Raw genomic sequence first — 27,354 nt, 5'->3', positions numbered from 1 at the left:
GCCTTTTCTAAAAGATCTTTGGGAGTCCACATGCATTTGCTGGCTTGTTCAACAAGAGCAGCCATTTTACAAAAATGCACGCTGAAAAAATAGATGGCACGGACCCGGCATCATCCAAATGATGATGATGCTAGGCAGTTCCATTTGTGGCTGCCCCATTTTACAAAGTTACACCTGTAAGACGCACAAATTAAGTGGAAAGAAAACATTTTTAACTTTGTTTAATTTTGGAGTTGGTAATAAACTACATGAGATTAAGCAGAATGATTCTCTTAATATCTCTTGTAAAGCCGTGCCTGAAACAAACAGTTTTTAAAAAAACCTATACGTGACTGTAAACTCCAACATAAGAACTGTCCCTCATTACATGTATTCCCTTTGTAAAATGGGGAATACATGTGTAGATTTTAGTCCTGCCTAAGCCATGCGCCCTTGAAGGGTCAGCATGGTGTGGATATCTGACATCAGTATTTACACATTAATTTATTTATTTGGATTTTGCTCCCACCTTTTTTCAGTAGTAGCTCAATGTGAGTTACATTCAGGTACACTGGGTATTTTCCTGTCCCTGGAGGGCTCACAATCTAACCCCCCCCCCCCCCCCCCCGTTTACTAAGGTACATGGGCTGTGTTGGCATTAGCACATGGCAGCTGCTAGCATGGCTTAGTAAACCGGGGGGGGGGGGGGGGGGGAGGGGTGTTCCTACCTGAGGCAATGGAGGGTTAAGTTACTCACCCAAGTTCACAGAAAGCAGCAGTGGGATTTGAACTGGGCATCTCTGGATGTCAAGACAGGCGCTTTAACCACTAGGCTACTTCTCCACTCCATTTGTATGATATACATGTTGTAACCAGGTACCTCTAGGTGCAGCCAAGGATAGAACAATCTCCTCCAGCCATGGGCTCCCAGTGCAGTCAAGAAATAAATGTCCACCAGCAACTTCAATCTTAAGGACTTTATTCCATGCAGGTTTCTAGTAGACCTGATACACAGTTCCAACAGCAGCATTCGCCTCCAATCTTAAGCATATGCAAGCCACCTGAAAGTGTATGGCACGTAGTCCCCTTTAAGCAGCAGGCTATCAGCACATATCAGGATTCAATACAGACTCACAGTCAGCTCCAGTCTGGGCTCTTTATCCAGTGCACAATAAACAGTAGTTCACTTCCAAATAGAAGCAGTTCATTCAGTTCATCATCACAGTTAAATCACAAAGCAGCAGTTTCTACCTTCTACTCTCTTTACCTTCAGGAGGGGTTCCATACTTTAGGGATTTCTCCTACCCCAAGGGATTCCCCTTTACATCGACTTCACTGGTAGCTTCAATGCTTTAGGGACCTCTATTACCCAAGGATTTTCAGCCTGCAAATACTTTTGGGACTTTCTCACACCCAAGGGATTTCACTCTGCATCTGCTTTACCCTCCTCTCTCCTTCTGCTTCTCTCTTCCCTGGGACTCCTTCCCACCTGCCTAATCAATCCCTGGCTTCTGCTACCACAACCAATCATTTTCCTTCCATTAGCTTCCCCCACACCCATACCAGCTGAGTTGAGCATTAGACTAATGATGAGCTCCTGCACACAGGGTTTCCTATCTCTCTTTCCCCCTAGTGGCAGCCAATTATTATTATTATTTATTACATTTGTACTCCGTGCTTTCCCACACAATGCAGGCTCAATGCGGCTTACATAATAATTTGAAATACAAAGTTAAGAATAAAATTTTCAATAAAACAGTAGTAAAACAACGTAAAGTCGGGCTTAGTAGTGTATGTTAAGTTGAGCTAGATAATATATGACTAGGATAAAAGAGGGTAGACAGGATAGGATAGTGTAATTTGGGAGAAAAGGGGTAAGGAGGGATAAAATTAAGGAGAGATGGAAAGAGAAGGATGGGAGGTTGGTATTTAAGTCAGAACAGAATTGGAAGTGGAGGTTGGCGAGATTAGGTTGGGGCATTAGGGTAGGCTTGCTTAAAGAGATGAGCTTTCAGCATTTTTCTAAAGGGCAAGAAGTTGTTTATTAATCGGATTGGTCTGGGTAGAGCGTTCCAAAGCTGGCTGCCCAAAAAGGAGAAACTGGATGCGTAGTAGGTCTTGTATTTAATTCCTCTACAATTGGGAAGGTGTAGGTTAAGATAATCTACACGTCCTGCCAGCTTACACCCATATCTTCCCCTATTGCAGCTAAGAGTCCAGTCTGGGTTCTTCATTTCACCCCCTGGCTCCTTGCCTGAATTGCCTTCTGGGACTTGTATTTCAGACTGAAACTGACTTAACCCAACTATCCTGGATGTGACTCTATCACAATGTGTAAATGCCACTATTTACGTGTGGATTTGTTTCTAAAAAAAATGGCCTTATATACCTATGTGTCTTCATAAAATAGGCCTAAAATAGATGTCTCTCTCTATTTAGGAGATCTGTTATAAAATTACTCTTCATACATATAGGGCTGGATTCTATATATAGCACCTACAAAATCAGCACCGAACCCCCCCCCCCCCCCCTCATAAACGGTGTCCTTTAAGCCATGCCTAAGGTTCGGCATGGTTTATAGAATTAAGACTTAAGTGGAGAGGTCACGTGTAAATTTTGGTGCCGCCATTTGCACCAGTGAAAATGTGGTGCAAATGCCCACGCCTAAATTTACATGTGGAGCTGCATTGTTCTACAATTACACACGTAACTGAAAACTATGCCTCAATCCACTTCGAAATGCCCACAACCATCCCATTTTCACAACGCCTTTTTGGGCAACACATAAATTTTAAGCGCGGATCCCGTGCCTAACTTTATGAAGGTAAGTCCCAATTAATCTGATTAGTTCTAATTGCTTGTTAAAAAGACAATTATTGGCACTAATTTGCTTGTTATTCTATTAAAGTGTGTGTGCAATGTTTATAGAATTAGGTGGATAGTTTTAAGTTGCCCATATGCTGCCGAGATACTACAGTAGATTTTCAAAGGGGTTTAAACAGATAAGAGAAGCTCCTGCCCGCTTAAACCCAATCAGCAGGCTTTTCCCAGATATTTAATAACACTTAAATGCATAGTGCCACTGAATACCCGACTGCCGTGGTCCTGTGTGGTTAGTGCTGGGGCCGTCCATGGGCGGAGTCGGGGAGAAGCTAGCAGTTGTGTGGGTATTGTAGATATTCAATGCCAGTGCTCACATGGTTGACTGGACAAGTTGGACCCCACAAAAATGCAGTCCTATCTAGATAGCTTCTGATTCTGATAGTGAATGTCCGTGCCAGGAAAAGGCCCAGAATTGAATATCTGGGTTAGATTCAGTCCAACACCTAGCACCGGGAGCCACAATTACATTTAGGCACACCGAGAACCGTGACTACATTTACACCAATGAAATCTATACCTAAATTATGTGCGTATCCCCTTCATTCTATAACAGCATGCATAAATTAAAGGAATGTCCCTGAACCGTCCATGACCCTCTCGTGGTCATGCCCCCTTTTTCGACCCACACGTAATTTTATGCATAGATTGTGACACCTATATTTACATGCATAATTTCTAATTGAAGCCAATTATCACCATTAATTGTTAGGTCTCAATTATTAGTGCTAATTGGCTCATTCAATTAAATTGTGTGTTTCAGCAGATGCTGCTGCCTGCCTCAGGGGTTACTGTACACAACTTAGGACACTGAGACAACTAAGAGCAATGTTTGGTGCAGAAGACGATAAAAGTCAATAAAAGCAGCAGCATCCACAGTGCACAGGTCAGCATTAATCCTGTGTCGGGTACTCCTTTTTTTTTTTTTTGGTGCTTTAATAAATCTGCTTTGAACTACATCTCCCTGGTGGATTTGGTCATTGTGTCATCCTCTGCTCCTGCTTTGGGTTCTGTGTTTGGATTTCCGTAGAAGGTGTCTTCCTGCTTCTTCTGCTTTGGATGGATAATTGTGCCATGGAAATTGTCTTTGGCTTATGAACAAAAATGTGAGTGTATGTAACTTCTAGTCTACAAAGAAGGGTACTGGTAGCACCTTTGGAGTGTTGTTGGAACGGATCAGATTTGCTATCTATGAGGGAAATATTTATAATCTTCCAAATTTCTTTTCCTATATAGTTATGATTGCAATACCACAATGGTCAAGACAAATTTTGAAACAGGATATTTGTTCTCTTTTTATAGTATGACCCAGGCTGCATCCTTCCTCGAGAATGACCCTGTTATTATCTTTGGCATATAAATTGTTGACAGTGAAAGTGAGCTGTTTGGAAACTGGACATTTTTGGAGTTTATGGAGAAAGTATAGCATTGAGTTTCATTTGGAATGCTAATGACCAGCCTTTCTTAAAGTACTTATTGAAATGACTTCTCTTATGTGTTTCTTAGCTATGAGGTTAGTTGTTTTTCTAGTTCAGGATAAGTGTAAAATCTTCAGCAATACTCTTAATATGCCTTTGAGGTATTAACGCCCTAATTTATTTATTTGTTGCATTTGTATCCCACATTTTCCCACCTATTTGCAGGCTTAATGTAGCTTACATAGTACCGTGATGGTGATCGCCAATTCCGGTAGGAGAAATACAGGGTGGTTTAGTGTTAATGTTCATAGATGGCAGAGTATTTTAAGTGATCAAGGAGAGAGAGTTCGATTTTGTCCAGTTCTGGTAGGAGTTTTGATTGTTTTGTAGAGTTCAGGACTTTAGGTTGGTTCTTTCTGGTATGCCTTTGTGAACAGGTAGGTTTTTAACGATTTCCAAAAGTTTGTTAGGTCGTGCATTCTTTTCGTGATGTTTGGAAGTGCATTCCATAATTGTGTGCTTATGTAAGAGAAGCTGGATGCATAAGTTTTTTTTATATATATATTTTAGCCCTTTGCAGCTTGGGAAGTGAAGATTTAGGTAAGAACGTGCTGATCTTTTTGAGTTCCTCGTTGGGAGGTCTATAATGTCTGCCATGTAGGCTGGTGCCTCTCCATGAATAATTTTATGAACTAAGGTGCGGATCTTGAACACGATTCACTCTGATTGGGAGCCAATGCAGTTTTGCTCATAAGGGCTTATTTCGTTCTTCCGAATATGAGTCTCGCTGCGGTGTTTTGGGTGGTTTGGCGTTTTTTCAAGATTTTTTCTTTGCAACCAGCGTAGATTGCATTGCAATAGTCTAGGTGACTTAGAACCAATGATTGTACCAGGCTACGGAATATTTCCCTCGGGAAGAAAGGTTTTACTCGTTTAAGTTTCCACATTGAATGAAACATTTTCTTTGTAGTGTTTTTCGCTTGGCTTTCTAACGTGAGCTTTTGGTCGATTGTAACACTGAGAATTTTCAGGTTGTCTGAAACAGGAAGGGTGTAGTCTGGGGTGTTTATATGTGTGGATTTGTTCGTATTGCATGGAGATGAAAGGATGAGACAATGTGTTTTTTCTGCGTTAATTGAAATGTATCCACCCATGAGTTCATGATCTGGAGGCTAAGCTTGATTTCGTTTGTGATTTCTGTTAGATCATGTTTGAACGGGATGCATATCGTGACATCATCTGCGTAGATGTAAGGGTTAAGGCCTTGGTCGGATAGGGCTTTGGCTAGTGGGGTCATCATTAGGTTGAAAAGGGTCGGTGATAGCGGTGATCCCTGGGGTACTCCAGATTCTGGTTTCCATGGTAGTGATGTGTTCGAGTTTGCCATCACCTGGTATGATCTTGCGGTTAGGAAGCCGTTGATCCAACTGAGTACACTTCCACTGATCCCGAAGTATTCTAGTATGTTTAATAATATTTTATGATTGACCATGTCGAACGCACTTGACATGTCAAATTGTAGGAGAAGTACACTCTTGCCGGTTGTAATTTCTTATTTAAATTTGGTTAAAAGAGTGATTAGTACTGTTTCAGTGCTGTGGTTGGAGCAGAATCCTGATTGTGATACGTGTAGTATAGAAAATTTATTCAGGTAATCAGTGAGTTGCTTGGTTACCATGCTTTCCAGTAGTTTAACAGCCAGAGGGATAGATGCTACCGGGCGGTAGTTGGTGATGTCTTTTGCTTTTTTCTTCGAGTCTTTGGGTATTGGGGTGAGTAGTATATTGCCTTTGTCCTTAGGAAAGAGTCCATGTTGTAAAGTAGTTTAGATGTGAAGTGAGGTCTGTTATGAAGCGTTGCGGGGCAGATTTTATTAGGTTGTTAGGACACACGTCCAGTTTACAGTGGGATTTGGCGAATCTGTTAATCGCTTGGGTGACGGTTTCAGCGTTGAGGAGTGCGAAGTTTGTCCAGACTTGGTCAGCTGGGTACTCATCCAGGGTTGGGTCTAGACAGTAAATTTTTCGATATTGATGGTGTACTGTGGTAGCGTTTTGCGTAGCTTCACAATTTTCTCATTAAAGTAGTTGGCCAGTTTGTAAATTCTATATATGGCGCTCAAAACTGTGTGCACACAATTTGTGTGCACATCATAATTAACAACCTGATCATTGCTAATAATTGGGCGCTAATAACATAGTAACAAAGTAGATGGTGGCAGGTAAAGACCAGTACGGTCCATTCATCTGCCCCACAAGATAAACTAATAGCGTGATGTGATACTACATATGTATACTTGATCTTGATTTGTCCTTGCCATTTTCAGGGCACAGACTGTAGAAATCTGCCCAGCACTGGCCTTGTTCTCAACTACTGAAGTTGTCATCGAAGCCCCACTCCAGCCCATCCAAATCTGTCCAGCCAAGATCAGGGTACAGACAGTAGAAATATGCCCAGGACTGGCTTTGCTTCTCAATTACTGCTGGTTACATCTAATCACTGCTAAGCTTATTTGGTTACATCTAATCACTGCTAAGCTTATTTGGTTTCATACTTTCCATACAGGATTTGTGTTTTATCCCACACATTTTTTAATTCCGTTACAATTTTTATCTCCATCACCTCCTGTGGGAGGGCTTCCAGGTATCTACTATCCTCTCCGTGAAAAAGTACTTCCTGACATTATCCCTGTGGTGGCCCCCCTGCAACTTCCATTCATTTCCTCTATTCTGCCACCTTTCCATCTCTGGAAAAGGTTTGATTGTAAATCAATACCTTTCAAATATTTGAATGTCTACATCGAATCACTCCTGTCTCTTCTTTCCTCCAGAGTACACATGGTTGGGTCCTCAAGTCTTTCCTCATATGTCTTGTGACGCAGACCCCATACCATTTTTGTCACCTTTCCCTAAACTACTTCAAGTCATCCTTGGCACGATATAGCCTCCAAAACTGAACACAATACTCCAAGTGGGTGCTCACCAATGACTTGTACTGGGGCATCAACACCTTCTTCTGCAGCCTAGCATCCTTCTGGCCATGGCCACTGCCTTCAATCAGCAAACAAAAGGAGGTAAAATACCTCATGCAACCACGAGATATAGAAAAAACAGTGAGGGAAAAACCAAGGAGGATACCAAAAAACGTTATTAAGATTATAAAACCGACCCGACACGGCCATGTTTCGGCCCTAAGGCCTGCCTCAGGGGTCTTGATCAATCTTGGGTGTAGCAGTGTAATATGGTACACCAATAAAAATTGATGTCCAGTTATTGAACGATGCAAATCTTCCTTCAATCTTTCTTCCTTGAAAAAATGAGTATACATTTCAAGCTATTTATTTCTGCTTGGATGAATGTGCCAGTTCAAAAACAGATCTAGGTGTGATATAATATTTGGTGTTTATAATTACTACAGCTATGATGTTATCTTTGCTGGGGACCCAGAAGAATTGCTGAAGAAGTTTCAAGAAGCTCATCATAAAGTAATATTTGCAGCAGAAGGACTAGTATGGCCTGATAAAAGACTGGCTGACAAGTATCCCATTGTCCGAAGTGGAAAACGATTCCTGAATTCAGGAGGTAAACGTAATTTAAAAATATTTACTTGAATTGGTTTTATAACCCAGCCTTCTACAAATACCCAGAATGTTTTACAATATAATAGTGTTAATATTTAACTTAAAACACACCAAAAGCAAACCTACATGTAAAATACAAGCAGGAGTAAGTAGGGATGCACAAAATAACTTCCAATCAAGGAGTAATGTCAGAAATGTTTTAATGATGATATCAAATACATATGTAAGCAGAATTGACATAGACCCGTGTGTAGGTGCTCGCCCCCAGATTCTATATAGTGTGCTTATATTTAGGCGCTAAAATCGGTGTGGATTCTATATCGCTGCACGTAACTTAATTGGCTTAACATGCTAATGAGCGCTGATAACAGCACTTAATAAGCAATAATGAGCACTAATTGGCACTGATTAGAATTAAGGCGCACAACTCGCTAAGCGTATTCTATAACAACGTGCGCCAAATTTCTAATGCGCGTAGGCAAAAAAAGGGCGTGGTTACGGGCGAGAAAATGGGTGTTTCATGGGTGTTCCAAAATTTAGGTGCCTAGTTATAGAATATTGCCCAGTACGCCTAAATCTACATGTTGAGATTTACACCAGGTTTTCATTGGAGTAATTGGATGTGTGCAGATATCGGCATTGAAATATCAACTAAGCATATTCTATAATCAGTGCCTAAATCTAGATGCCAGTTATAGAATACGCATAGTTGCCTCTGATTTCAGTGCCAATGTTTTTAGGCGCCATATATAGAATCTCCTCAGCACCAGGGGTGTAGCTACATGGGGCCACGGGGGCCTGGGCCCCCATAGATTTGGCCCTAGACCCCCCTGCTGATGACCCTTTTGACCCCTCCCGCCGCCAACCCGTCGTCGCCTACCTTTGCTGACGGGGGACCCGAACCCCCGCCAGCCGAGGTTCTCTTCTTCCTTCGTTCTGTTTCTGAGTCTGACGTCCTGCATGTTGTACTTGCAGGACATCGGACTCACAGAAACAGAACGAAGCCTTGCAGATCGCAAGGCTTCGTTCTGTTGAGTCCGAGGGGGGTCGAGAGGGTCATTGGCGGGGTGGGGTCAAAGTTGGTGGTGGCAGCGGTGGGGGTCAGCAATGGCAGGGGGGGTTGGCAGCACCAGGGGGGGGGGGGGGCTAAAATGTGCCCCCTCACCTCGGGTTCTGGACCCCCCCCCCCCCCCCCCCACCGAAGTCTGGCTACGCCCCTGCTCAGCGCCTGCTTCAGGAGTCGAGTATCTTGTGTAGAGTTTGCTTTATAACAGTATGTTGGACAAGTACCTGAGCTGTGCTGCAGCAATAAAAGTGTCTCGTTTCCAATCTCCTAACAGATTAATGTCGTAATCACCACTGAAATGCACAGGAAAGACATTTACCTAACGATTTAGCAGTGAATGTAATTGTGAATTTTAAAAGCTGTTCATCATTTGCAGACATTTTGCTATGTTAATCTCTGCTTTTACTTGTATGTGCGCAATTCCGCTATAAACTCTTTGGCGGGTTAGCTTCATGGCCAGCTTGACCTATGGACCAAGTAAGGCTCTGGCTCACAGCACCAGAGATAAAGGGCATCAAATGCCTGAACCTAGGATGTCACTGGCCCTGTAGGTTAAGCTGGTGCAGAGCTTACCTGCTGGTGGTGCGTGTGCAGAGAAAAAAGAAGAGCTATAACCCCCTTCCTCTTTCTGTCTCAGGCCACATACCCCATCTACCTTTAAAGGCAGTTTTCCCCTGCCAAACACAGCTTTTCACCTAACACTACCCACATGAGCTCCGGCATCTTCCTCAGTCCTGGCATCTTCCTTCTGCCATGCCCTGCTCCTCTTTGACATAACTTCTTGTTTCCACAGGGGCATGGCAAAGGAAAGACGCAGGTGCTGATGCGGTTAGTGTTAAGTGAAACACTGTTGAGATTCAGTAGGGGGAAATTGCCTTTAAAGGTAGGCCGGGGGGAGGGGGTGCACCAATGGAAGGGTGCCAAAGTAAAAGTTGGCTCAAGGCGCCATGATCCCTTGTCAGCTCCTTAAAACACTGCTAACTAAGGGTTCTTTTTACCAAAGTGCAATAAAGTTCACAGATACTGCATCTTAATGCAGAAATATACCGTGCAATTGCCGCAAATTTACATGGCAACCGTTGGGGGCAGAACTAGTATTTTCCTATTCTGGTTCCACATCGAAGCGCAAATTAGTGCGCAATACATGGCCGTGGTTAGCGCAGCAGCACTTCATGCTTCCTGTTTAGGAGGCGGTAATTGCTCCCATGTTGACGTGTATTAGCCAGTTAGGGTGTGGTAAGTATAGCATGCTTGCTGGCTGATGTTTTCATGCCCATTCTTGACCCATTCCACGCCCCCAACAGAAAAAAATATTTAATGCACAGTTTACTGTGTGGTAACTGCTATAATTATGCAATACCTCTTAATGCGGTTGTGTGCAAGCAGTTACTATGCGGTTTGGCAGGCGTTAAGGACCAAATTCTATAAATAGCACCGAAAAATACACGAACTAAGCGCTATTCTGTAAATGGTGCTGGGAGTTAGGCGCCATTTATAGAATAGTTAGATGCGAAAATTTACACCAAGTAAACCCTGATGTAAATCCTTGTGCCTAAATTAGGCGTGGATCCCCCTTATTCTATATGTGTGCATAAATTGTAAAACTGCCCCCGATCCACCCATGACCCCCTATGGCCATGCCCCCATTTTGGAGCTGCGCATAAACTTTACATATGGATCCCTGCAATTAAAAATTCACACGTAAATTTCAATTAGTGTAAATTAGTTCCAATAATTGATTATCACCCAAGTATTGGCACTAATTGGCTCGTTCTTCAATTAAGTTGCATGCACAAATTGGTTGCATGTCCAAATTTGCGTGAGCAATTTTAAGCATCATTTATAGAATTTCAGGGTAAGTGAACATAAAACATAAGAATAGCCATACTGGGTCAGACCAGTGGTCCATGTAGCCCAGTATCCTGCTTCCAGCAGTAGCCAATTCAGGTCACGAGTACCTGACAGAATTCCCAAATAGTAGCAAGATTCATGCTATTGATTCTGAGGACAAACAGTGGCTTTCCCCATGTCTATCAAACTTTTTTTAAAACCCAGATACACTAACCACTGATGCCACATCCTCTGGCAACAAGTTACAGAGCTTAACTATTTGTTGAGTGAAAAAAAAATATCCTCCTGCTCATTTTAAAAGTAGTACCATGTAACTTCCTTGAGTGTCCCCTAGTCTTTGTACTTTTTAAAAGAGTTAAAATATCAATGTATGTTTGCCCATTCTATACCACTCAGTATTTTGTGGACCTCTATTATAATCTCCCCTCAGCCATCTCTTTTCCATGCTGAAGAGTCCATCCCCTTAATCATTTTGGTAACCCTTCTTTGAACTTTTTCTAATTCTGCTGTATCTTAAGCTACAGCGACCAGCATTACACACAATACTTAAGGTGTGGTTGTACCATGGATCAATTCACAGGCATTATAATATTCTTTGACTTATTTTCTATCCCATTACTAATAATTTGTATCATTCTGTTTGCGTTTTTTGCCGCCACCACACACTGAGCAGAAAATTTCAGCATATTGTCCACGATGACATGTAGATCTTTTTCTTGGGTGCTGACTCCTAGGGTGGAACCTGCATCAAATAACTATGATTTGGATTATTCTTCCCAACGTACATCACTTTGCACTTGTCCACATTTGGATGCCCAGTCTTTCAACCTCCTAAGGTCTTCCTGCAATTTTTCACAATCCACATGCATTTTAACAACTTTGAATAATTTTGTCTCATGCAAATTTATTCACCTCACTCGTCATTCCCATTTCCATATAATTAATAAATAGGTTAAACAGCACTGATTCCCATACCGATCCCTGGGGCACTCCACTATTCACCCTTCTCCAGGGAGAGAGGCCATTTAACTCTACCCTCTGTTTTCTATCCATCAATCAATTCCTTAATCGACAACAGAACATTGCCTCCTGTCCCTTGGGTTTTTAATTTTCTGAGGAGTCTCTCACAAGGGACTTTGTCAAATACTTTCTGAAAATCTAGATACATTACATTAGCTGGCTCACCTTTATCCACATGTTTATCATGCAGTCAAAGAAATGGAGCAGATTGGTGAGGCAAAACTTCCATTGGCTGAATCTATGCTGACTCTGTCCCATTAAACCATATTTGTCTATGTGTTCAGTGATTATATTTTTTATAATAGTTTCAACTATTTTGCTCTACACTGATGTCAGGCTTACCAGTCTTAAATTTCCCAAATAACCCCTGAATCCCTTTTTAAAAATAGGCGTACATTGGCCACCCTTCAGTCTTCAGGTACTGGAGAAGATTTTTAAAAACAGGTTATAGATCACTAACAGCAGATCTGCAGTTTCATATTTGAGTTCTTTCTGCTTAATGCACTTTAGTAAAAGGGCAACTGAATCACAAGCAGATGTATCCTTCGTAGTTTGTCATGCTACCAGCATGATTTAACTACATATGGCCATTTTTAGCAACTGTAATTGATAAGTTAGCTTTTGTAAGGTTGGGCTTGCTGTGTAAATTGTTTGCACTAAAGCTACTGCTCAGCACTTTCAAAAATGTTATGGGCTAAGTAGCACTACACACGGCATCAGTAGTTCTGCTCCTAGTTGCCTCCTTCCCCTCCTCCTCTGCCTTCCATCCAAACAGGACAACATTATGTGGTGACTAAAGTTGCAAATGTGCAAGTCGCATGATACTAAGGGGCCCTTTTACAAAGAGTGCCAAAATGTGGCCTGCAGTAGTGTGGGCGTGTGTTTTGGACGTGCACTGGACCATTTCTCCATTGTGTCTGGAAAAAAAGGGGGTTTGATGGGCCAGGAAATGGACGTGCGTCAAAACTAAAACCAGCGTGTGTCTATTTATGGCCTGAGACCTTAACGCCACCTATTGACTTAGTGGTAAGGGCTTACGCGTTACGCAGTAACTATCCAGTGTTCGCCAACTGCTGATTGCCACCAGGAACACCCCCACAGTAGAAAATACAAAACTAATTTTCTACTGCGTGGTTTCAGCACGCGCCAAACTCAGAATTACCACCAGGCGCACGCACTAGCCAGGCGGTAATGTTGATTTGATGCATGCTGTATGCGAGTAGGCCCTTACACGCCTTTTTAAAAGGGCCCCCCAAATTTGTATGAGAAGTCATGAAAGTAAGCATAATAAAAGGTAAAAAGAGAAACTTTTGTCCTGCACTATTTGCTGAGTTTAAGAAATGGAGAAATGTCTATAGTTTGTGGCCTTTTTTTTCTCTTGTTATCAGGATCAGCTTTGTCCTACTGAGATTTACTCCTGTGTGTCCTTTTTTCAAATCTCAGAATTTAACATAAGGATATCTAAATGCTCAGTTTTATGGGCTGACCCCATGGCCCAGGCCATAGTCCTATGTGCTGCATCACAATGCATCCAGGGCTGCAATCCTCTCTGTCAAGGCCAGTCAAGTCTGAGCACACTGCAGAGCCTGGTAAGGGCATGGGAGGAAGGAAAGATTGCTAGCACTACAGTGGTGCTTTTCCAACCTTCAAGCCATTATGTAATACAGTCTATTGAGAGGGAAAGCAGAGAAAGAAAGAGGGTGTAACACAGAGAATGCCGTATTCATAAGAAGATTGCAAAAAGCAATTGATTAAAGGTACAGCCCAAAACAGCCACTGAAGCAGTGGTACTGTGCTTCCAAAAAGGCATTTGGGGTAAACTGTATGGGGTGGCACTTCTAGCCCTAAAGGAAAGGTCAGGTTTAACTATGTGAAACAACAGTGTCAACTCTAATTAGAAGGGAAGGGAGGGGAGAGGGGTAATCTGCATGCAACAACAATGGCAACCCTAATTAGAAGGTAAGGGGGGGGATAACCTGCATGGAGAGAGGCAGTTGTAATTATAAATTAGAGGGAGGAGGGCAGTCTGCAAAGAGTGGCAGTTAAAACTCTAGAAGGCAAGGAGGTAATCTCCACATAAATACAGTCACAACCCAAAATAAAAGGGAGGAGGGCGGAGGTCACCTGCATAGAGCAGAAGTTGCAACCCTAAACCCATCATGAGGAAATCTGAATAGATATTTCAGTCTCTTTCCACCATTATTTCCTATAGTACTGTGTAACAATGCACATTTGACAGGAAATAAAGTTAAACAATCATAATTTCCCATCATTGTTAGCATTAAATCCTCAGAGTTGTGGAGAGACAACTGTGAACAGTTAAACAAATCAAACCCAGGCTGATGCCAAGCCCAGCTTTAAAAAAGAAACAGTAGCACTGATATAGAAAACAAATATTATGAAATCCTGAAAATACATATATGAGTCATATATTTAAATATTGTATGCACATAAAGCCAGAGTCAAACACCTGATGCATCGAACCGCACACAATTCTACCATGAAAGTAAGCATAATGAAAGGTAAAAAGAGAAACTTTTGTCCTGCGCTATTTGCGGGTGGAAAGGAGGTTCAAGGGCTCTTTTCCTGCTGGAAAAGAGAGACTGCTTCAGATTCCTATATGGAATCTATTTATCAACGGAATCTCTCATTTCTTTTCTACAAGGAAAACAAAGACCATCACTTATAATAATAATAATAAACTGCAAACTAGAAACAAATATGTAGACATAAATTGAAATAGAAAACAAACTAACTAAAAAAACAGAGTGGATAAAGCAGAAACCCAAAGAACGAGAAACGGAGATGCATTTGCCGCTAGGCCAGGGCCTATGTGCCCCTCCCCCCCCACCTACCCACCCATCCATTGTGAATGAATACAAAACCTGAAGAAAATTCAAACACAATACATTTAGCAAAGCAAATAAGTCATACAACAGTAACACCAATGCTAGATACAAACAACAAGAACTGTACTTATTACTCCTGGGGTAATTCAGTGCAAAATAAAAATTTCTGCATAAAACATTTTGGGAAATTCTGTGCTCAATATTTTAAAAATCTGTATTATTTGTAATTTTTTGTGCAGAATTTCCCCAGTCATAAGGCCCCCAGTAATAATCACTCTCTAGGCTCTAGCCTCTCCATTTCTTTCTCACCCCAACTTAGTTTGAACCCCTTCCCTTCTTTCTCTCCTCTTAGCCCCCAACACCTACCTTTCTCTATTCCTTCTTTCCTTGCCCCCCACCTTACCGTGTCTTTGTCCCAGATCATGTGGCATAAGAAGAAGCAAGCAGATGCACATCAGATCATTTCCTCTTTCTCTACCAGCCTAGGCCCATTGCTTATTTGAACTGCACAGACTCCATAGAGCCACACAGTTCAAATAAGCAGTTGAGCCCAGGCCAGCAGAGGAGGAGGAACTGTTCTGATGCAGCTGCTTGTTTCTTCCTTACGCCACATAATCCAGGAGAGCAGCACTACAAATGTTACACTGACCCCTAAAACACTAAAACATCTATTCAAGTAAAACAGAACAACACTGAAGAAACAAATACATTTCCTTTTCTACTGAACACAATATATAAACATCTGCAATGCACATTTCCCAAAGCTAACATATTCCAGTTCATAAATTCAAAATAAAACATATTTTTCTATCTTTGTGTGTCTGTGCCTTATTTTTCCATCACATTGGTTCCAGTTAATTTCGTCTGCTTTCCTGTCTTCTGCTAAATCTGTTTCCAGCAGCTAATGTCCATTTGTTATTTCCTTCTCTCTCCTTCCCTCACTATACCTGTCTGTGACACATCAATCTTTCTCTTAAAGCTCTCCCCTCCATTTTTTCTTTTCTACCTCTGTCTACTCAAATTTCACCCTCTTGTTCTATTCCTTTTCACTTTTCATCTATTTATCAACTCTCTATCTCATCCTCTCATCCCCTAGCTCTCACATTTCCCATCCTCTATTCCCTTTTATCTTTCATCTGCCCTCCATTACCACATTCTACCCTCTGTACTCACTATTCTCTTCTTACTCATCTCCTTGACATCCCTCCCATGTCCTTTCCTATCTGGATCTATCATTCCTAGCTTCCCTCTCTTCTAACCCATCTGATATCTCCCCTCTGCCTTCCCTGTCCATCTCCTCCTACCCCAACTCCATCTCCCACCTCTACTCTCCCCCAAGTCCATCTCCCCTTCTCCCCATTTTCCCACTTCACCTTCTCCCAAGTCCATCTCCCACCTCCACCCTTTCCTGAGTCCATCTCTCCTTCTCCCCATTTCCACCTCCACTCTCTTCCAAGTCCATCTTCCACCTCCATTTCCCCATTTGCCCCTTCCACCCTGTATAGAGTCCATTTCTCATTCTCCCCTTTCAGCCCCCTTTGTCCTCTCCTAAGTCCATCTCTTTCTCTCCCTCTCCCTTCCAATCTATGCCTTGTCTTCCATCCTCCCTTTCCTCCTTTCTGCCCTCCCCCAAGCCCTTCTGTCTCTCCTCCCTCTTCTGTCCCACCCTCCATCTCTCCCTCTCCTATCCCCTCCCATGAATCTGGCATCTCTCTCTCTCTCTCTCTCTCCATTCCATTTACCCCATCCTCAAGTCTTTCATCTTCTCTGCCCTTCCCCCATTCCCTCCCTGAGTCCAACATTCCTCCCTCTCTCCCTTCCACCTCTCCCCCCCCAAGTCTGACATTTCTTCCTCCCTTCCTTCTTTCTAGTACCCCCGAGCCCAACATCTCTCACACTCTCTCCCTCCATTCTCCTCCCCCCCCCCCGATGGCCAGCGCCTCACCTCTTCCTCCCTCAACCCTCTTCCCCCGAGTCTACTTTTAATTTGTTTCAAAAGTTGCTGGGCGGTGACAACGATTCACAGATGCTGCCTTGCTGCTGGCCCAACATCTTCTCTCTGTACTGCCCGGCCTGCCCCAGTGTAAACAGGAATTTTCTTTAGAGAGGGTGGGCCACCCCAGTAGAGAGAGAATGTCAGGCTGACGGCAGGGCAGAGCGTGTGAATTGCTGCTGCCGCCTCCCAGCTAGTTTTGAAACAAATTAAAGATAGATTCAGGGAAATAGGGTTGAGGGAGGGAGGTAGGAAAATGGGAGTTGCCGGCCTTGGGGGGGGGGGGGGGGGATGCACGGCAGTGAATAGAAGGGAAGGAAAGGGAAGGAGAGATGCCGGAGGAGGAGTGTGGCAAAGTGCTGGCTGTGGCAGCAAGATGCCGCTTCCTTGTAGTTCCAATTGAGATTGCCACCTCAGTAGGCCTCATTCATTATAGGGTTGCCCCTGGTGACATATATTTTCATTGCATTTCAGGATTTATTGGTTATGCACCATATATTAATCAGATTGTGCAACAATGGAACCTACAGGATAATGACGACGACCAACTTTTCTTCACCAAAATTTATATTGATCGACTGCAGAGGGTAAGAAGTAGTCATCTATAGTATTCCATGAATAGTTTTTTGCTTGAAGTCTGCCCTATTTGATTTTCCAAAAAGCTAGATACTGTTTTCACCGATGACAACATAGCTTGCAGATTTTTTTTTTTTTTTTTTTAAATACTCTGAGCAGAAATAGGCTGTTCCCAATTGAGGAAATGGATCTGGGGAGGAAGAATGCACAAGTAGATTTGGTTTTCAAATTTGAACACACTTTCTTGTATACAACCAAACCACACAGGAATTGCCTGTTCCCTTGCTCTGTTCATTCTTTGTCTCTGGCAATGCCTATATATATGCACACATAAAAGTAGGCACCATGTTTTCTAGGCTCACTGTTATAAGGTTTCTTTCAATGTACATATGTATTATTTATTTTAAAAACTTATATGTCACCTAATTAACTAGGTGGTTTCCAAGATAACAGAGATAATAGAAGAAACAAAACTTAACATATAAACAATCACAGCTCATCAACTAAAACCACAATTCAAATTGAATAAATCAAGCAGACAATACACTTCCAAAACTGAATAAAATGCTGCTACAAACAACTGTTTTAAGAAGTTTCTTAAATTGAATCACATTGCTACATAAGTGTAAATGACTTACAAGGGCATTCCACAACTGTGTGCTAGCAACAGTGAATGAAGAAGTTTTAGTTTTCACATAATATTGTCTGCACCAGTGAATCCAAATTTATGCTCCTAAATTACGAGCATACTCTATGCTTGTAATTTGGGAGCATAAATTTTAGGAATTTAAATTTAGGAGCATAACCTTTATAGAGTAAGGTCCATAGCACTTTCTGATCTCATATCTTGCAAGGATGAATGTTAACCAAATGCATCTTGGAGAAGACCTCTTAGTATTCCTAATTTCAGGGCACTGGTGATCTGAATGAAGTACAGGACAATGAAAGGTATAAAATGGTGATTCTTTGAACGGTAATGAGTTGTGGTTCTTCAGGGCCTTAAGTAGAGAGTCCCTAATTTTAAGTGGAATATTTAAGGACTGCTGTCATTAAGAAATAATCATAGATTTTTCAATGTGGTTTGCAGATCTCATGGAATTAGAGTTCTATTTAATAATCTTTCTTAGTAATTTGTACATTTAACCCTTGGTTCATTCCTAAAGATTTCTCAGAAGCAGACCTGCCAAACTATGCTTCCAGCTGTTGTGGCTATATGCTGTGTGTCTTAAAGTCAGTTTGACATAATGTGAGCTTATTTTCCATTATAATATTTATTTCTTCAGCTTTTGTTTAAATAGTCCCAGCTGTATAGCATAATGTGGGCTTGAACTAATACAGTTGTTCTAGTTTACATGGCCAAATTACAGTTCTTTGCAAAGTCATAACCTTTCTGTAAAAGTTTGATTAATGCAATCTAATTTACACCCAGGATTCTTCCTTTGCTGTCGTTTCATTTTTTGGAAGTTGAATCATGCAGACTGGCAATTAATATGCTTCCAATATACTGCCAAGTATGGGGCATTACTTGAGAATGAGTTTCCCCTATTTTGTGCCTAAAGAAATAATCTCTACTGTATAAAGACTAAGGAGTTATATGGAAGTAATTATATAATCAGTGCCAGAGAGAACAAAATAAGGAATATTTCAAGACAGATCATAAATAGTCGTAGCAGTAGTCGTACAAATCTATTTCATACTTTCTTTTTTTATTCTTTTCTTTCTTTATGAAATTTTTGCACACTGATCATTACAGTCCTGGGCGGGGAACAACATTACATATATAATTAAAACAAAACAATACAGCAGAGTCAACCATATATTATTAATTCCTATTTTGTTTGAAACTTTTGCTGAAGATCAGGAAATTATACTCTACCACTTTTGGGTACTCAAAAGAAGGGTGGTTTAAAGCTTTGATGTCTATGTGGGGAAGAGGAGTTAGAAAAGAAAGATTAAGGAGGGGAGCCATACCAACCATGACTTGAAGACTGTATGCAGAATCTTTATTTAACTGAGGTCCCATTGAAAGCTGTATCTCTAAATCCACAGCCAACCACTGGACCTGTTGACATATAGTTGTTGATCTTTTATGCTCTCCACGGGTGGCAAGTAATTCGGTATAGTTGTTACAATAAATATCTCTTCTTTAAGGTATCAAATAGTTCATTTACAGCAAAACAATTCAAGGTCTCAAAAAAAAAATCAAAATATGTAGTCCTACTAAAATTGAAAATTAAGCAAAAATAAAGCAAAAAATAAAATATTATCTGTATAATGTTGAAAAGTAATCAATAAACATGTCAGTAATGCACAAAAAGATGCTATAAAAGTATTAAACAGCATGGATGAGAGAAATGAGAACTCAGTGGTATTTCCACACCCCTTAATCTCCCACCATTCAGAGACCCCCTGAGATGTGTGAATGGGTTACTTGCAATCATTCAAAAATGATCCAAACCAATTCAAATCAACAAATTAGAAGGGGGGTATCTGATCACAGACAACATACATATGAGACAAAATGCAATCAGTAAAACACAAAACAAGTTTCTTAAAATCTTAACAAAACACCAATATGTTTTAAAATCACATTAATTATAATTAATTGTGTATAAAAACACATTTAGAGCCAGATTCTATATAGCGTGCCTGAAAAATCTGTGGAGAAAACATTTCTGCCTACATATTCTATAAGCTGTGCCTAGATTTAGATGCAGTAAATGGAATATGCTTAGTTGACATCCTATCACCTACAACTGAATGCTCCCATTTACACCAATGAAAACTTGGCATAAATCCCCATGCATAGATTTAGGCACACACAACTATATTCTGTAACAATGCACGGAAATTTTGTAATGTCCTTGAAACGCCCATTTCCCCTGCCCCCTAACCACGCCCCCTTTTGCCTGCATACATTAGAATTTAGGTGCACTTCGTTACAGAATACGTTTAGCGACTTGTGTAACTAAATTCTAATTATTGCAAATTAGTGCTTATCATTGCTTATTAAGTGCTGTTAACAACGCTGATTTATTTATTTATTTGTATCATTTGTATCCCACATTTTCCCACCTATTTGCAGGCCCAATGTGGCTTACATTATGCCGTGATGGCGATCGCCATTTCCGGGTACAGAATTTCAAATGGTAATACATTTAGTTGTATACATACATGGTAAAGAGGAATACATTGTGGTATTGCATACAAATGATTTTGCATCAAGGTTCATACATACATGGTACAGAGGAATGCATTATGGCATTGCATAGAGGTTTCTAAGTGATAAAATGAGTTGTAGCATAAGTTAGGTCATCGACTATAGAGTTGTCATCTTCAATTAGGAAATAGGTTGGTAGTGCGTATTGTGTAGCTCTTTAATAGCAGTGAGGTTAAACAGTCAAGTGACAAGAGTTCGGTTTTGTCTAGTTCGTGTAAAGTCTATTTATTTTGTATATAAGATGGAACATGGTAAGCCTTCTTGAACAGGTTCGTTTTCAGTAGTCTACGGAAGATTGTTAGGTCATGTATTGATTTTATGGCCTTCGGTAATGCATTCCATAGTTGCGTGCATACATAGGAGAAGCTGGATGCGTATGTGGATTTATATTTCAGTCCTTTGCAACTGGGGTAGTGGAGATTGACTTGTTAAGCCAGTTAACTTATACACCTTGTTATAGAATACACCTAGATTTTGGCACAGATCTCTAGGCGCACTATATAGAATGCAGCAGTTAAAGACCAAATAAATCATACAGGGGGTCCCTTTACTAAGGCACCATAAAAAGTGACCTTAGCATATCCTTACATGGTCTTTCTCACACGCTAAGACTATTTTTACTTCAACCGGAAAATAGCTGATTTTCCATTTTCTGAATTAATGGCTATGTGCTAATGTTGCCATTGATATATAACTATTAACAAACATTAGCATGTGAGCCTTACTTGCACCTATTTTGTAGGTGGTAAGGGCTCATGTTCTAATCGCATGCTAACAAGTTTGCGCTTGGTAATGTGGCTGTGCTAACTAATTTGCACTGTCACACCCACTCTCTGCTCCCCAGATATGGCCTTTCAGAGAAAAATAAAAAAAATATTTTTTAGCTCGTGGTTTACGCATGCACATTGGGCTTTTACAGCAGTATGAGTCAGTGCATCCCGTGGTAAGCCTCTAATAGCAAAATTAGAGGCCCTTTTACTAAGCTGCGCTAGTAACTGGATTTATTGCACCTTAACTCAGGATTTTCCTGTGTGCCAAGCCCATTTCTAGCGTACCTGCAAAATAGGCTTGCTTCTACTCGTTGAATTTCTGATTGTGCACTAATGTTAGCATTAGCTCAGAGCCATTTAAAAAAAATTGATGTGGGTCACTTACCACCTCCTTTTTAGGAGGCGTTAAGGGCTCCTGCATTAAGGATGTGCTAACCAATTAGTGCACCATAGATGTCAGCATGCAAACCGAATAGCACTTCCACATCCATTCTCTGTCCATGACACGCCCCTCAAAATATAATAGATACCGCTCGTTTAGCTCCTATAGATGGCAAAACAAATGCAAAGGGCCAGATATGATGCTTAAAAAATCCGTGCAGAAAATATTTACGATAATGGCACCTAAATTAAGGTGCGGTATATAGAATATGATTAGTCGATATCCTAGCGCCTAAAACTATGTGCATCCATTTACACCCAAAAAAATATGACGTAAATCCTGGCACGTAGATTTAGGTGCAGAGGGCCATATTCTATAACAACGCATGTAAATTTTGGAATGCCCATTTCCCCACCTATAAACACGCCCCTTTTTGCATACCTGATTTAAAATGTAGGCGCAGTGTGTTACAGAATACGCTTAGGGAGTTGTGCGCGTAAATTCAAATTATTGCTAATTAGTGCTCATTATTGCCTGTTAAGTGCTGTTAACAATGCCGATTGGCTTGCTAAGTCAATTAAAGTATGGCTGCTGTTATAGAAAACACTTGGACTTCTGCGCAGAATGCTAGGCGTCCTATATAGAATCTGGGGAAGAATGATTTAGCATGACCTGCATTAGGCCATTTTTCCTGTGTTAAGCATACGTTAGCACTTAAGGCAGCTTACTAAAAATCCCTTAAATAATACTATAGAAAAATATTAAATGTACTGAACAGTCAGATGTATTCTGAATATTATTCTGTCCATTTTATTTTTAGGAACGTATCAACGTTACCTTGGATCACAAATGCTCAATTTTCCAGAGTTTAAATGGAGCAGTTGGTATGACTCTTCTAATATACATAGTAATATAGTAAGTGACGGCAGATAAAGACCTTGAATGGTCCATCCAGTCTGCCCAACAGTCACATTCTTTCTCAGTTCTAGATTAAATCAACAATGAATGTGATATTATATACTTTGTACTTTCTTCTCTTTCCACTAATTGAAGATCAGTTGCTCTTTTCAATACTCCTCTCTGTCAATTATTAATGAAAATGTGCTAAATTTAATTATCAGTTTGAAAGTCAGCTAGATTTTGGAATGAATAATTAGTGAATTTGCATATTTTCATGCAGATGAAGTTTCATTAGTATTTGAAAAAGGAAGAGCAAGAGCTAAGAACTCGGCGTATGAAACCTTGCCAGTCCTCATTCACGGGAATGGCCCAACTAAGGTGTGTAAGATCCTTTGCCTCAGAGTTGCTGGTTTTGAACAGTGGCAGCAGAATCAGTTCAGTGTTATAGGTGTTGCTCAGTCATCTCTACTGAAACAACAATACAAACGAGTTCATATAAAAATAACCCCCTCCCCTAATAATTAAATACAACAGTCAACACTGACTACAGCTTTTAAATTTATATCCAGATATTCAGCACTGGACAATATATGGATACTGGCACTTAATATCTAGTGTAAGGCTTCTGCCTTGTTGTCCAGGTACCGGCACTGATAACTTATATGGGTAGGAGTGCTCCTGAGAGACCTGATCGGGGGGGATTGGGGGAATTGGAGAATTGGATGGGGAGAGGGGAGAGATGATCGGGGGGGTGGAACTGGGGAAATTGGAGGTCTGGATTGGAGTGGGATTATCAGAGAGTCTTTTGGGTGGAATTGGGGAAATTGGAGGATCGAATCGGGGTGGGATGATCAGAGGATTAGATTAGGGAGGGGCATGGTAGATTGTAGATTTTATATTAGAGCAGAATGAGTGTAGCACCCTCGCATCTGTCGTGTTGACAGTACTGTTAGCCCAAGCATTCAATGCAGTGCCTATGCGGTAACAGCTGTGTGCAATAAATGCAGTCCATCTTGTTCCGATAATATGGGTTTCTCCGCCCCTCCACTGGGATGTTTTGCGAGGAAGTCCTCAGCAAAACTTGGGCGTCCCCTTCGATTATGCCCCTCTACTTTGTGCCAAAATCTCTAATATTTCTTGTTATTTGCAGTAGAGTATATCCCTTTTAGTTCAGAAAATGTTGCTTTTTGTTTTGCAGATAACTGTTTTTCACGGATAGTTTTGTGTCAAATCCAATACAAAATTATGCAAAGCAGCTCATTAACTGTGAATGCTTAGTTAAGTTGTGTAAGAACCTTTGCAGACCGGATTTGGCAAAATTGTTAATCTACAAAGTTAATATGCAAAACTGCATTTGATTATTTTGCAACTGGGCTTATTTGCATAATATTCCTCATAAATCTTGCACTCTAAAACCAATTTAGTACACCAGGTTTTTCTCCCTTTTTCCCCAAAATATTTTTAATGATGATAGCAGAACCTGTTTGTTAGTAATTTAGACACTGGGATTGAGAAGGAAGCATATTGTGATAAAGATACAAACTGGTTTTTTGTCTTTCTGATAGTTTGTAACATGTTTGTGTTTATTTGTTTATAATGATGGATTAACACCCTTTATGAAGAGATTTACCCAAGGTGATGTTGAGCAGGTGTAGCTTGACATAGACAAAATGAAAAATGTCAGCATAATACAATTAGAGCAGTGAGGTAAACTTAGCAAGAAATTGCAAAGGGAGCTTTCACAGGAGAGGCACTGACTTTGCACAGATAGCTTATGGAATACTTTAATTTAGATGTATAAATGGCCCCATTATGCAAACTGTAGACATGGCATAACTGTGCATGTCGTAGAGGCAAACAAAGCAGATCAGTCAGTAATATAGATCAATCTTTATTATAGGGTAAACACCCCAATAAAAATGCCCAGCACAGGCTGTGTTTCGCCCAAGGGGGCTGCATCAGTGGCTCAAAAATAAGGTCTTTATAAACAGAAATTGTCAAATAGTTCATGCCCTAGTTACAGACATATGTAGTGTATAGGCAGGGGTAGAAATGTACTCCAGAGAATGTCAGCGTGTAACCACCTTCCTCAATCTCGTGTTTTTTCCAGCAAAATTGAGGAGTGTGGTTACATGTTGGCATTCTCTGGACTATGTTTCTACCCCTGACGTTACCTTTATGCTGGTTTTTTTGCCTACAATAGTGCCCTAGCTCTTTGGCTGTACACTACATATGTTTGCAACTAGAGCATGCACTATTTGACGATTTGTATTGATGAAGACCGTATCTTTGAGCCCCTGACACAGCCAGTGCATAAATGGCACTTAACTTAAGGCGCCAATGGGGTCTGTGCTGTAATGATATCTATAAATTCTGGGAACATCCCTGGCCACACCCCTTTGACCCCTTGAATTTACACACTATAGGATTTAAGTGCAGAGCATTGTAGAATATGATCCGTGCGAAAATCCCAATTAAGGCCAATTTATTTATTAGGATTTACTTACTCCTTTTTTTGAAGGAATTCACTCAAGACAGTGTACAGTAAGAATAAATTAAACATGAGCAATAGACAATTACAGCAGTAAAAACATTAAAATAACAATACAAAGTATGGCATAGTTTACTACTTATAATGCCAACACAATACATAATAGAACATTTTAATTGACAATGTAGGGTATAAGCAAAGATGGAACATATAGATAGGTAAGTGAGTAAGAAGAGTTAGAAAGTAAGGTGACTAATTTAAAGAAAGTTTTACATGAGGTCAGAGAGATGGTTAACATATAGGTAGTTAAAGAGGAGTTAGAAAACAAGGGGTCCGGTTTACTAAGCCACGCTGTAGGCGCGCTAACTGGAGACATCCATATGTTTCTATGGGTGTCTTTAGCGTTAACTCGCCTACAGCGAGGCTTAATAAACAAGGCTCAAGGTGATTAAAGAGAGGTGCACATGAGGTCAGAGAAATGATTAAATATTATCTCAGCTAGGTTAAGAGTGAATAAACATGTCCTGCTGCAGTATGTTGAGCCCGTGTCACTCCTTGTGTATGTGAATGAGACTAACAAGTTAGTTACTTCTTCCATTAAAGGCTTGGTTGAAGAGCCAAGCTTTCACTTGCTTCCTGAAGTAGAGATAGTCTTGTGTTAAGCGGAACCTTTCAGGCAGTGCATTCCAGAGTGTGGGGGCTACTCTGGAGAAGGCTCGCTTGCGGGTATCACATTGTGTAATGTCTTTTGGAGAGGGTGTGGTTAGTGATTGTCCTTGAGAGGACCTTAGTGTCCTTGGCAGTGTGTAGAGGACCATCCTATTCTTCAGGTACTCTGGGCCATTTCCTTTCAGGGCCTTGAAGATCAGGCATAGAGTTTTAAATTTAGCCCTGTTTGGACTGGTAGCCAATGAGGTTTTTGCAAAAATGGTATGATGTGGTCACGTTATCGGAAACCTTCTATTAGTCTTGGTGCAGCATTCTGAATCAACACCAGTAGTTGGTTAGCAGCCAATTATTGATACTGATTGGTTCATTAATCAATTAAGTTGTGCCATATATAGAATTCCCCCAGATAATGTCTTTGTAGTTTGTATAGTGGTGTGATACTCCTTCATATAAAGGGGAATTAGAGCTTTACCTTGCATTCTTATATTGGATAGCTTCAATAATCACATAATGAAATGATGCAATTGAAAGCCTTTCATTTTCAGGTAATAAGATTTCTGCCTCTATTTTCTAGATTCAGCTAAACTATTTTGGCAACTATATCCCTAATGCTTGGACACATGAAACTGGATGTGGAATTTGTGACTTGAATCTCATAGATCTGTCAGCATTAGATGTAAGTACTATTATTGGTATATCTGTAGCACTGCTACTCTTTACAGCACATGAGAGAGAGTTTCTTCTCCTTGAGCTTATAGTCTAGTCAACATACAGACAAGAGGTTTCAGGAAATGTATTTATTAAAGAAAATATGATTAAAGTCAACAAAGCTATCATTGGGGATAATTATGATTTAAGGTCTAAAGTATACTCAAGTAGGTCCTTAGGTTGCATGAACATTGCTAGAGGAGTCCCACAACAACAAGAAGGCAACTAGGGTCCACAGAAGCCAAAACTAAAGAAGTGTTGTATCAAATGAATCCACTTCTTTGCTGGATTGAAAAGGGCTATTTTTACCCAATTGGTTATTCTAATCCAAACACACCATCTTGATTTTTGTGTCCCTGATGCATTACATTTAAGGGTGAAGCATAGCCATGTCAGGCATTGGTCTGTAGTAGAGAGTTGCATGGGGACAGAAATCTAACCCATCCCTGCCCATCCCCATGGGAATCTAACCTGTCCTTGCGGGAATCTAACCCATCCCCACTGCAAGTAATCTCCATCCCAGCTCCTCGTCAGCCCAACCTTTGCCGTGCCACAGTCACCTCCCCCCCCCCCCCCCCCCCCAAGAAAACCAGATTCTACAAGGAGTAAAAATTCTAGTAAAGGTAACATAAGTCATTATCTGCTGTACTCTGCTAAGCAATAATGAAACAGTGATAGAATGTTCACATAGCAAGCAGCCTGAGGCAACAGATTTATTTTTCACTGAATATATTTAACTTTGCATAAACTAGGTGGCTAATACTGTGCTTAACTGGACAATGTTGGCATATTTAGACTGATGCTGGACAGAACTTCTGCATGAAGGCAATCCTTCCCTCATTATTCAATACTTCTCTGTGCAATAGTAGTAATAAAAAAGGCAAGTGCATTTTTATAATATACCACTGCAATCCACAAAACAAATGAAGCAAATTCCCACATGCTATCTTTTTTTTTAATGTAGGCACAGGAAAGAAAAAAGATTTTAAATGTTCCCAGGTT

At 40.7% G+C, this 27,354-nt stretch overlaps 1 protein-coding gene across 2 annotated transcripts in view; it reads left to right on the top strand.

Annotated features, from left to right (window-relative positions):
* PLOD2 (procollagen-lysine,2-oxoglutarate 5-dioxygenase 2) overlaps positions 1-27,354 on the top strand; it is a 147,313-nt gene that overhangs the window by 65,387 nt on the left and 54,572 nt on the right. For both annotated transcript variants that reach the window (XM_030216189.1, XM_030216188.1), the window contains exons 4-8: positions 7,695-7,858; positions 17,111-17,223; positions 22,405-22,468; positions 22,765-22,862; positions 26,219-26,320. In XM_030216189.1, the coding sequence (XP_030072049.1) occupies positions 7,695-7,858; positions 17,111-17,223; positions 22,405-22,468; positions 22,765-22,862; positions 26,219-26,320 (541 nt within the window). The remainder of the gene's footprint in view (positions 1-7,694; positions 7,859-17,110; positions 17,224-22,404; positions 22,469-22,764; positions 22,863-26,218; positions 26,321-27,354) is intronic.

Source organism: Microcaecilia unicolor, chromosome 10 (assembly GCF_901765095.1).
Source record: "Microcaecilia unicolor chromosome 10, aMicUni1.1, whole genome shotgun sequence".
Lineage (NCBI taxonomy): Eukaryota > Metazoa > Chordata > Amphibia > Gymnophiona > Siphonopidae > Microcaecilia > Microcaecilia unicolor.
Note: the sequence above shows the minus strand (reverse complement) of the source record. Positions and strands in the feature narration are given on the sequence as shown.